Source organism: Leptonychotes weddellii, chromosome 1, assembly GCF_054177405.1.
Source record: "Leptonychotes weddellii isolate Sample4059 chromosome 1, ASM5417740v2, whole genome shotgun sequence".
Lineage (NCBI taxonomy): Eukaryota > Metazoa > Chordata > Mammalia > Carnivora > Phocidae > Leptonychotes > Leptonychotes weddellii.
In genome coordinates this window covers 144,532,712-144,543,784 of record NC_138369.1, presented here as the reverse complement: position 1 = coordinate 144,543,784, position 11,073 = coordinate 144,532,712, and the positions used below count along the sequence as shown (strand labels likewise).

General features: G+C 40.8%; 1 protein-coding gene across 11 annotated transcripts in view; it reads left to right on the top strand.

Annotated features, from left to right (window-relative positions):
• The window catches only part of BBX (BBX high mobility group box domain containing), a 273,335-nt gene that overhangs the window by 72,269 nt on the left and 189,993 nt on the right, over positions 1-11,073 (top strand). The window contains exon 1 of one of the 11 annotated variants that reach the window (XM_081797445.1): positions 2,325-2,454. The exons of 8 other annotated variants lie outside the window; for them this stretch is intronic. Coding sequence is in view for 1 of the 3 variants with exons in the window: in XM_081797436.1 (XP_081653562.1) it covers positions 2,422-2,454 (33 nt within the window). In the remaining 2 variants the exon portion in view is untranslated. Of the gene's footprint in view, positions 1-2,324; positions 2,455-2,668; positions 2,839-11,073 lie in introns of those variants that run through there. 2 more of the 11 variants (XM_081797436.1, XM_081797446.1) reach the window with 2 other exon arrangements.

The window sequence follows — 11,073 nt, the reverse complement described above, 5'->3', positions numbered from 1 at the left end:
TTTTTTCTTTTTTCTTTTTTTTTATTCTTATGTTAATCCCCATACATTACATCATTAGTTCTAGATGAAGTGTTCCATGATTCATTGTTCGTGCACAACACCCAGTGCTCCCAACATTGAAATTTCTTAATAAAATTGTTCTATCCTTCTTAAACATGTTTCTTTGTATCAAACTCCATAGCTATATAAAACTACCACTATCTGTTTACAAACTACTCTTTAACAGTCTGAAATTTTAGTGTTAATTTTTCTCCTTGAGGTCTTTGTTACTACACTTTCCTCACTAAATTCTTTTTTCCTCACTAAATTTTTATCCTTATGTATCATTATGTTTAAAAATCTATTTTTGACCACCTTATACTTCTGGTAACAGAATTTACTGTTATGATAAGCCTCTAAGTGATTTTTTTTCTTAAAGTTATCATTATGGTGGTTTCTAGTACACAGTTGATCAAAGTAATGTGTGTGAATTACAAATTTTGATAAATAATAATAGAAAAATACGGTCTTATCTGAAATTTATCTCTAAATGCGTTATTGGTGCTTTTCTTTCTATTCATGTATCAGTGGGTGAGATTATTCATTGCAGAGAGAGTTTAGTATGTTTTTCATTCCTTTTTTAATGTATATACTGTGAAATTTTGTTTACATAAATAAGTTGAAGAAGATGAGAGCATGAATGTAGCATGTCACTTAATTCTTTGAACTTATGGGTTCTTATTAAAAAATCTCAGACCTATCATTTAAAATTATGTTTTTTTTAAATATTTTATTTATTTATTTATTTGACAGAGAGAGACACAGCGAGAGAGGGAACACAAGCAGGGGGAGTGGGAGAGGGAGAAGCAGGCTTCCCGCGTAGCAGGGAGCCCGATGCGGGGCTCGATCCCAGGACCCTGGGATCCTGACCTGAGCCGAAGGCAGACGCTTAACGACTGAGCCACCGGGCTCCCTAAAATTATGTTTAATGATTTCTCAGCTGACAACCAAATTAGGTCCTGCTCCAAGTTTATTCCAAGCAAAGAATTGGCAAAGCCACCTGAGTTGTCAAAGGAGTGACTAGGGCCATATACTTTTTCTCCACCAGTATTTTTCATTGTCCCCTTGTGTCCTGCCCAGAGGTTTTTCCTGCCTCAGCATGAGATTTGTGATGGTTGAGCTATGTGCCTTGATTTTGTAGAGCCGGAGTAGGGGGATTGAGAAAGGGAAGGTGGGAAAGGGAAACCTACTCTCTAGGACATTCTTAGCACATCAGTTCTAGGAAAACGTGCTCAGAAACGTTGATCTGGAAATTGATTTACCATCTTTGTGCCTGCATACTCTTCGTACCCCTTGGCAACTTTCATGTACTTCCGGGAGTTTGCCCACCCGAATTTAAAGACTGTTGCGTTAGTAACCAGTATATTGTGGGTTCATAATTAAAACAAATTTTTTTCTCCTGTGTGTGCGCGCGCGCGTATCCTTTAAATTTAGAACACTGCTGATCAAGGTAAATCATTTATACTGTTTAGGGTCATGTCATAGGTATTAATTGCTTCCATGCATGGGATTATAAATTGTCCTGTCCTGAGCGTGAATCTACATAATCCTAATTCTCTATAAATTCTCTAGATCAAGATTCACACATTTGAAGTGCCTGTCACTTTTTTCCCTACAAATCTTTCGCTGGTCCTGTTCACATTTACTAGTACTTTGGCAAAGCATATCTTAAATAGCTCCATAGAAGGAATTACTTGCAATTCTGAGTAAACAACAAAGAGTTGTCCACATTAGATTGCTTTTTTGCTCCTGGCTTATTTCTTTTGGGTATCAGTTCATAAAATTACAACAGTACAAGAGACCTCAGATATAATTTATATTAACTCTTTCCTTTTACAGAAAATGAAACCAGAGCAATGAAGCCAATTGTCCAAGGTCACAGAGGTGGTATTAGCATAGCGAAACCTGTCTCCTAACTCCCATTATTATACCCTTTGCTACATCACACCTTCTGTGCCTTTTGCTAAATTGCATTTCTCACCTCAGTCCTATTTAATATTATTTCTCCTGGGGACTGACTAGCTTTTTGTCAACTCAGCATTATTTTTTAAATAGGGAGGCATTTGCTTTTTCATTGAAGACTTTTCTGAAAACAAAAATACTCCTTATCCTCTGGCAAATACTTTCCGCTGCACAGTAGGACACGGCAAGGCGAGCCTGGGGCCCAGCGGGCCCCCTGGCAGTGGCACTGGGGGAGGGAGGGGGATGTTAACAGGTCAGAGTAGAGGTGGATTGGCAGAGCGGGGGCTGGTGGGAGGTGGGAAGCTTACATCATTTCCCTGCAACTGGGCTCTGGCGAGGCTGTAAGGCCTCACTTTCCCCTGTGTAATAGTTTGCCAGCTTGACAGATTCGTAAAAGAAAGAAAAGGTCCGGCGGGATGGATGCTCACCCTGTTCATAAATCTGTGCTCTCAGGTGAAACTGTCAATAAGTAACTGGAAGCAGCCTGACTGTCTGTGCTTCGCTCTCCCCCAGCTCAGTTCTTTTCTGCTCCGCCCCATCCCTGCTCTCTCTCTGCTGCTCAGATCAGCTTCCTGCTTCTCATGAAAGCTGTTCTCCTATAAAGCTGGTCTGCTTTCACGGAAAGCATTATATTCATAACTCTGAGTCAGGTTTTGTGGAAGTATTGTTGGTTTGGTTTTCTTTGGGGGGCGGAGAGGGAGGGAAGAATATATATTTATATATAAAAAAGAAAGGGGCAGACTGAAAAAGCAAAATCATCATGAATTTTGTTGTTACATCGTGCCGGTGTTAGAACCAGCTCTGTAGACTGCCACACTGAAAACATTTCTGTGAGAGGTATGTGCTTGAAAAACGGAAAGGTGACTGTTGGCCGTGGTGCAAACTGTCCACCCAGCAGCTGCTCAGATGTCTGTAAGGCCGTTATTTGCTAGTGTTTTGATACGGAAAGGGCAGTCGTTCCTTGAGACGCGGTGCAGTTAGCAGCTTTTGGTAAAATGTTAAATAATTTGCTTCGTCCGTCCCCACATCAGGACTCCTGAAATGCTCGTTCAGGCTGCATACGTCCAGTCAAACCCACAGCGTTCTTCTAGGCTCTTTTGGTCTGTAAACAAGATGATGATCTTTAATACCACTCTCATTATTTATGAACCACATGACAAAGATTAACGAGAGAGACTTCCAGTAGCCTAGAAGAAGCTTCAGATTCATTAGGAGCTGTTTGCATTGGCAGATAACAAAAGTAAAAGGAAATGGCTGATGATTCACCGAAACCTAAAGTGAAAGTTTTAAAGTTTAGAGGGTATGTTATGTTTAAGTGGAGAAATGTGGAGGGGTCACTAAAATTTAGAAGCATAACCCCACCCACTACAGTGGATGTCTGACCTATATTGTGGCCAGAAGGTTTTGGAACACATACGGATGTATCTTTTCAAAGGAGATTAGTAAGGTATGTATGAACATTTCTATTCAGTGGTCAGAAGAATAGGATTAAGAATATAACCAACACTGAAGGAAATGGGGAGAACTATGTATTTGTTACGAAAAATCCAGGCTATTCTGTTATTAAAAAGTTTTGGAAAATATTTAAAGTAGGAAAATAAAACATTTTATCGCATACATTGGCTAAGCTACTAGTGGCCGAGACCATTCAAACTACAGAGGAGTTTCTGCTTGATTTTAAGAATTATTTCATCATGGAAAAAACTTGAGAAGTCTTGCATGTTGCCATGCTTTAAATTTATTTTACAAAACTTTGGAGTTAAATTTTTATATGAAGGTGCCAGCACTCTTGTCCTTTCTACAAAGATAGTAGTGCTTCAGTTGTTGAAAGCTCACACTCGTGAATAGAATAGGCTAGCTATTACAACTCAGCCTGAATTCTTCCCTTTAAGAGACTGTGCCATTTAAACTTGATTTCTTCTCAGATATTTGCCAAGAGCGCTAATCTTCATGATCATAGAGGATACTGTTAACAAGTTAAAAGTATAAGAGATTCTAGAACAGACAAGATCTGGGAAATAAAAGCCTTCTGAGAAGGAATCCCCCCTGCCCGCCCCCCCCCACACGTGGCCACCCTGATTGTATTTACCGTGGTCATTGTCAAGTGTAGCTGCACGTTAGAAACCCCTGGAGAGCTTTTAATAGCTACCATTGCCCGCCCTCCCCCCAGAGATGCTAATTTAATTGGTTGTGGGTGTGGCCTGGGCTTTGATAGATTTAAAACCGTTCCCAGGTGTTTCTGAGGTACAGCCAGAGGTGACAACAGTTGCACTCCCTGAAGGTCCCCTGTGCTGAAGCAGCCCGATCTGTTTTGGGTTCCGTTCATATCAACCCCAGATCTACTTTGGTATGTGTCCTCTTAGGTCTGCACTTTGTCACTAGCAGCTCATCAGGCACTGTCATCTCTACCCCAAGACTTCTCTTTTCCAGACCATCTAGTCCTCATTCCACCAGGCTTCAGGACTTGTTTTCCCCGTCCTTTCCCTTTCTGGTCACTTTCTGTCATGGAATTGCTCTCATTTGTCAGGTTCACCCTTCAGTAGGGTGCCCTCGGGCCCGAGCCCATTGCTCTGGACGTGTGGTGCCCAGCACAGGATGCAGAGAAGGCAGGGAAGCTAGGCTGTGACTCCCTTGTGCTGGACACTGCCCTTCTTGCCATTGGTGGGCGAACGTTACGTTAGCTTTTGAGCTCGAAGTCAGCTCCAGCTCTCGGTTCTTTTTCACATGAACTTAAGTCAGGCCTCTCTTGCTCCATCCTTGTTGGGTGGTATTTTTTTTTTCTTCACTGTATTGCCAGGGTTTGCATTTATACTTGTGAAACATAAGAGGAAAACCCACTGAATCAGTTGTTCCACACATGGAGAGTGATGTATTCAAACTGAACGCCAGAAGTTTATTCTGTGCGTATAGCAGCAATTTTCAGGAGTGATCTGGACCATTCATTTGGATCCATAGTTAAATTTAATCTTGTTAATTCAATCCGTCTTTCTAGCATTCCTTCTGATTCATTACTCAGTGCTTGCTGTTCAAAGTTAAGAACCGATTTGAATATGCAGTCTGTTTTAATGTTTGCATTCACTACTTGGTCAAATGCCTTTCCAAAATCAAAATATATTATATGCATGGCACTCTTCTGAACTATTTGTGTGATGTCTTTATTTTCAGAGGAAATGTGTTGAATCTGTCATGGCATTCTTATTTAGTGAGAACTAGAACTAGAAGAAAATATTTTGCAGATGAGTACGTGACTTGTCTAAGATCATACAGTTTGCTACTGTTAAGACTTTAGAACTCAAATCCAACTCTGCTCTGCTGGTGCCGAATCCAGTGTCTGTGGATCAGACCACAAATGCTGATGCCATTTGTCCTTTAGGATAAGACTTGAAAGGAAACCGAAAGGAATTCAAGCCTCTATGGGTGCTTCACTGTCTCTTTTGGGGTATTTAATATTTAACCCCTTAACATATAACTCAATCAACTCCTAATTTGTTACTCATTTAGTATTCTGCCCAAAAGCAATAAAAAGAGAAGTAAAATGACTAGCTGGCATTCCTAAATTAACTGCAGAGAATAGTATTCCTAGGAGTTTGTGCATTCTACCTCCTCTTGGAAAGTTACTCCTCCTAACCTCCTCTCCCCCCAACACACACACACACACACAGTTGATGCTAGAGTAATATCCCTTTGCTCATGATGAATCACAGCATAGGAAGCTTTTGTATATTAACGGAGAGAGATATATGGCTAGTCTTTGAATTTTGCAGATAAGGAAACTGAGGCACAGGCCGAAAAGGCTTCTGTAGCCGTGGTGCTTAGCAGTGTATGTGATACACAGGCATACCTAGTACATAAGACACACTTAGTAAATATCGGGGTACTGCACGGCTTTCTTCAGGGTTGTTTTCTTCTCCACATAGGAATTGGATTTACCTTTCTTTTTCCCCAGCTTTGCCCGTAGGCACTCATTTCCTTAAAAGTGTTGAAATGGAACAGATTTTTCAAGAATATCTATTACTTTAGAAAAGCTCTAGTGATATAGTAATAGCTCAGATAACCAGGTTTATTTTTCCTGCTTTGACTTACAGGAAAATGAGCTCCTTTCCTCCCCTTTAAAAAATTGATTCTAAACAATTTAGTTTAAAAAAAAAAAAAAAAAAAGAGGGATTTCCAAAGAATGAATAGCCTAGGGCCAGTCTGTATACATTTAGCCCTAATGTCCACATGGTCATTAGGGTCCAGTGAAAACTGATGCTTACAACAAGGCTGACCCTAGTGTATGGTAAGACCTGCAGTCACCAGTGATTTAATTACGTTTGCTATACTGTACTTACTAAAGCAAGAAAGTATACTTTAATACATTTTAGAAAGGGTTTCAATAGCAGTAGTCGAAACAAAAAGGCTTTATAAGTAAATTTAGTCAGTCAGACTAGGCTACTCCTTCAGCCCTTTGGTTAATATAGGTTTGATTGTATGTCCTCCTTCACAGTTTAGAAACCCATGGTTTTATTAATAACTTGAGGCCAACAAAATAAGAACAGTTAATACTCTGTGAAGCTGCACTTTTAGAGCATCCTTGCTTCTTTTCCACAGCAGTCCCAAGTGTCTGTTTTCTGTTCTGCAAGCATATTTTACATTACTTCAGTTAACAGTGGTTGTATCTTTTGCTTGGCTGTTCTTCTTATCTCATATCCTGCAATCCGTTCTTAGGGAACCTTCAATATTTTTATGCTTCATAATGATGCTTTTAACCAGATGGTTTTAACAGGAAATGAAGATTAAATGTACACAGAAAGATGAGCCACGCACATATGGGCCATACAGAAGCATACAGCTGAAAACTAGTATGACAAATAGATGAAGGTATGATTACTAGTGTAATCAGTTAATTCTTGAGTAGTACTCAGTACAAAGTATCCATATTTAATTTGAAATCAAAGATGGGATATCAGGAAAAAATGAGATTGGGAAATACAGATTCATTACAATTACTTCTTTTTTAAAGATTTATTTATTTATTTGAGAGAGAAAAATAGCAGGAGCGGGGACAGGGGGAGGAGGAGGCAGAGGTACAAGCAGACTCCCTGCTGAGTGGGGAGCCCCACGCATGGCTCTGTCCCAGGACCCTGGGATCATGACCTGAGCTGAAGTCAGATGCTTAACCGACTGATCCACGCAGGTACCCCTACAATTACTTTTTATTACAGAATTTTAAAAGGTAAAGATGTAAAACCCTAACCTCTCTAAATTACTATTCACAGAGTACTTATAGACATGTCTTCCAAAGCTTCAAATTATTTTAAAAAAAAAAGCTTTTTTTTTTTTTCTTTAAGTAATCTCTACACCCACTGTGGGATTTGAACTCATGACCCTGGGATCAAGAGTTGCATGCTCTACGGACTGAGCCAGCCAGGCACCCCGCCTCAAAAAAATTACCTTTTTTATTAAAAAAAGATTTTATTTATTTATTCATTTATTTTAGGGAGTGGGGAGAGGGAGAGATAGAATCTCAAGCAGACTGCACTGAGCACAGAAATGGAGACTCTGACCTGAGCCGAAACCAAGAGTTGGATGCTCAACTGACTGAGCCACCCAGGTGCCCCTCAAATTACTTTTTGTGCAACATATCCCAACAGTCATTTTCCTATGTGTTTTTTTTCTTTGTTATTATTTTTATAACTACTAAGACTGGGTGCACTCATCAGATTTTGCTTATAAATAACAGTGTATTTGTCTTAGCTCTGGAGGCTGGAGATGTCAGATCAGGATGCTAGCATGCCAAGGTGAGGGCCCTCTGCAGGCTTCTTGCATTCTTCACAGGACCAGGGCCAAGGGAACTCTCTTCTAAAGAACACTAATCACAATCATGAGGGCTCCACCTTCGTGGCCTAAGCAATCCCCCAAAGGTCCCACCTTCTGATATCATCACATGGGACATTAGGATTTCAGCATGAATTTTGAGGGGACACACACATTCAGACCTTAGCATTCTGCTCCTGGCCCCCTTAAAATTCATGTCCTCAAATGCAAAATGTACTCACACCATTCCAGTAGCCTCCAAAGTCTTATTAGTTCTAGCATCAATTCCCAAAGTCTCATCTAAATATCATCTATGTCAGATATCGGTGAGATTCAAGCAAAGATTCATCCTGAGACAAATTCCTCTCCAGCTGTGAACATGTGAATTCAAACAGGTTATGTGCTTCCAGAATGTAATGGTCGTACAGGCAAAGAGTTAAACACTCCCATTCCAACACAGAGAAACAGGAAAGAAAGGAGTGATAGGTCCCAGGCAAGTCAAAACCCAACAGGACAAACAACATCAAATCAAGACTCGAGAATAATCTTTACTTTGATGCTCTGCCCGCCAGGCCCACTGGGGCAGGGGTCCCACCTTCCAGACACACTAGAGTATCCCTGCCCCCGAGACTTTGCTGGGCACAGCCTACACAGCATCTCTCCCAGGCTGGAGTGGTATGCCTGGGGCTCTGCTGGTGTGCTGTTGTGGGGTGCCTGCAGCCCCACCCCCCACATCTCTGCTGAGCTTTGCCCTGGTAGGGGTCTCTGTGGAAGACTTGTCCTCACTATGTCCTCTGCTTCCATCCTTGCTCCAGGTGGCTCTACCTTTGAAATCTAAATGGAGTTAGCTACTTCCCCAGGGCTCTGTGAGGGGTGAGTCCAGCTACCCTGCTTTGGGTGGGGGTCTTCTGGCTTATTGAAACCCAGGTGATATACTCCCCCTTTTGAAACCAAGGAAGAAGCCCTGATGATCTCTGAATTGCCTTTAGAGTTCTTTCCTTGTCTTGAAAAATGTTGCACATTTGAAGCAGTATAGCTCTAAGGTCCCCTCCTATAAATTCTAAGAAGTCTGACAACCAATCTTCATTCATTCATGTCTTCTCCTTTAGTTCAAATTGCTATTTTCCCTCTCGGGGATGGCTGATAAAATCCTTGGTTCACACCCATCTTGATCTCCTTATCAGAAGGCCTCTTGGCCACAGCCTTCATGGTCTCTTCAAAATATGCTTGTTCATTTTTTTGTAATACGGTTAAACTGAGACTTTTCCAAATTTTAAACTTATGCTTCCCTTTTGATTACAAATTCTGTCAAGTCATTTCTTTCTACTTGCACTTTACTATAAGCATTCAAGAGAATCCAAGCTGCACCTTCAACACTTTGCTTAGAAAATGTTTAGCCAAATGTCCAATTTCATTGCTCACAGTTCTGTCTTCCATAAAATACTGGGACATGAGCATAATTCAGCTGCATCCCTTACTAATTTATAGCAAGGATAGCCTTTCCTCCAGTTTCCAATAACATGGACCCGATTTCCATCTAAGACCTCATCAGAATGGCCTTGACTGTCCCGATTTCCACAAACATTCTGTTCAAGACCACTTAGGTATTCTCTAGGACATCTGAAGCTCGCTCTCTGTCTCTTCTGGTCTTCTGAGCCCTCACCAGAGTTGCTTTTAATGGTCTGTTCCCGGTAAAGTAGGCTTTCTCTAGCATTCACTTCAGAACTCTTCCAGCCTCTGCCCGTTACCCAGTTCCAGAGCTACTTCGCATTTGTAGGTATTTGTTGTGGCAGAACCAAACTTTTGGTAGCAGTTTTCTGTCTTAGTCAGTTAAGGCTGCTATGACAAAAATCACAGACTGCATGGCTTATAAGCCGCGAACATTCTTTTCTCACAGTTCTAGAGGCTGCAAATTCAAGGTCACAGTCCTAGTTTGTGAATGACAAAGCCTCTTACTAGGAGAATTATTATTGTACTTCATATTTAAAAAGCTGTAAAGGAAAAAAAAAAGTTCCAAAGAAAATGAGTGTCAAGTGTCTTATTGAGTAGGCCCAAATTAACCTAAATCACCAAACCAAATATGTAGGACTTCTGTATTGAAATATATTGATTTATACTTTTAGGTATTATCTTCATATGAATCTTAGAATTATTTGACTATTTTTATTAAGACACTCAGTGAGATTTATTTGAAGTTGTGTAGGTGTCCCTTTCATTGTTTAACAAGGACTTTCCCTCATCTGAGAGCTCAGCAGAACCCATCTTGGAGAAAGTGATATAAGAGCTGATGAGCAGATATTAGGTGGATTGGGCTAGGAGTGGTAGGAGGAAATGAAGAGGCTCTGAAGTGAGGACGAGCAGGATGCCTAGGAGAAATTAGAAGAATCTAATATGGCTAGAGTTTCGTAAAGAGGCGAAAGGGTGGTATTACGCAGGTGGAAATCAGAATATGTGGAATTTTGTGTACTTTGATGAAATTATGGCAAGCACAGTGGGTAACATTGGAAAATTTTCAGCTAGGGAGTAAGGTGTTTGCATTTTGTAAAGATCGGTCTGGTTGCTTCAGGAGGGACGCTTTTAAGGAATGCACAAATGGGGATGTAGAAATCATTCTATTATAGTGGTAGCTTAAGCCAGGTGGTGGTAGTGGGATGGGGAAGAACTGGACCGATTGACCATGTATTTAGAAACCTGAATCAATGGTGTGTTTGATTGGCTGGTTGTGTACTTGAGACAGAGGAAACCACTCAGTGTTAGCATCTGGGTGCCTTGGACAATACAATGACAACTCCCGAAACAGGGAAGGCCCTGAGAGAAGCTGATTTGGGGGTGTAGGGAAAAGATGATGTGTTTAAATGTACACATGTTGAAATTGAAGTGCCTGTAAAATACCTAGATGAGATACTCATTTATCTGTAAAATGTGTCTAGACTTCAGAAGAGAGGAATTGGCTTGAGATACAAATTTGGCAATCATTGGCATATGGTAATTGAAGCCTCCAGAATGAATGAGGTCAGCGTACGGAGTGAGAATATAACCTGACTTGGTAACCCTAACCCAAGGCCCTGCAGAGGCGACAATCTACCCAAGGAGTGAGAACAGGCAGGGGAAGCACATATTACGCACCTGCTTTTTGGTTGTTGCTGTTATTGTTGTTGCCATTTTATCAGCATTGCTTAATTTGTTAGCCAGACTTTTTATTTTGAGATAATTGTGAATTTATATACAGTTATCAGAAATAATACCCCTTCTCTGTGTTCCCGCAGTGATCTTGAA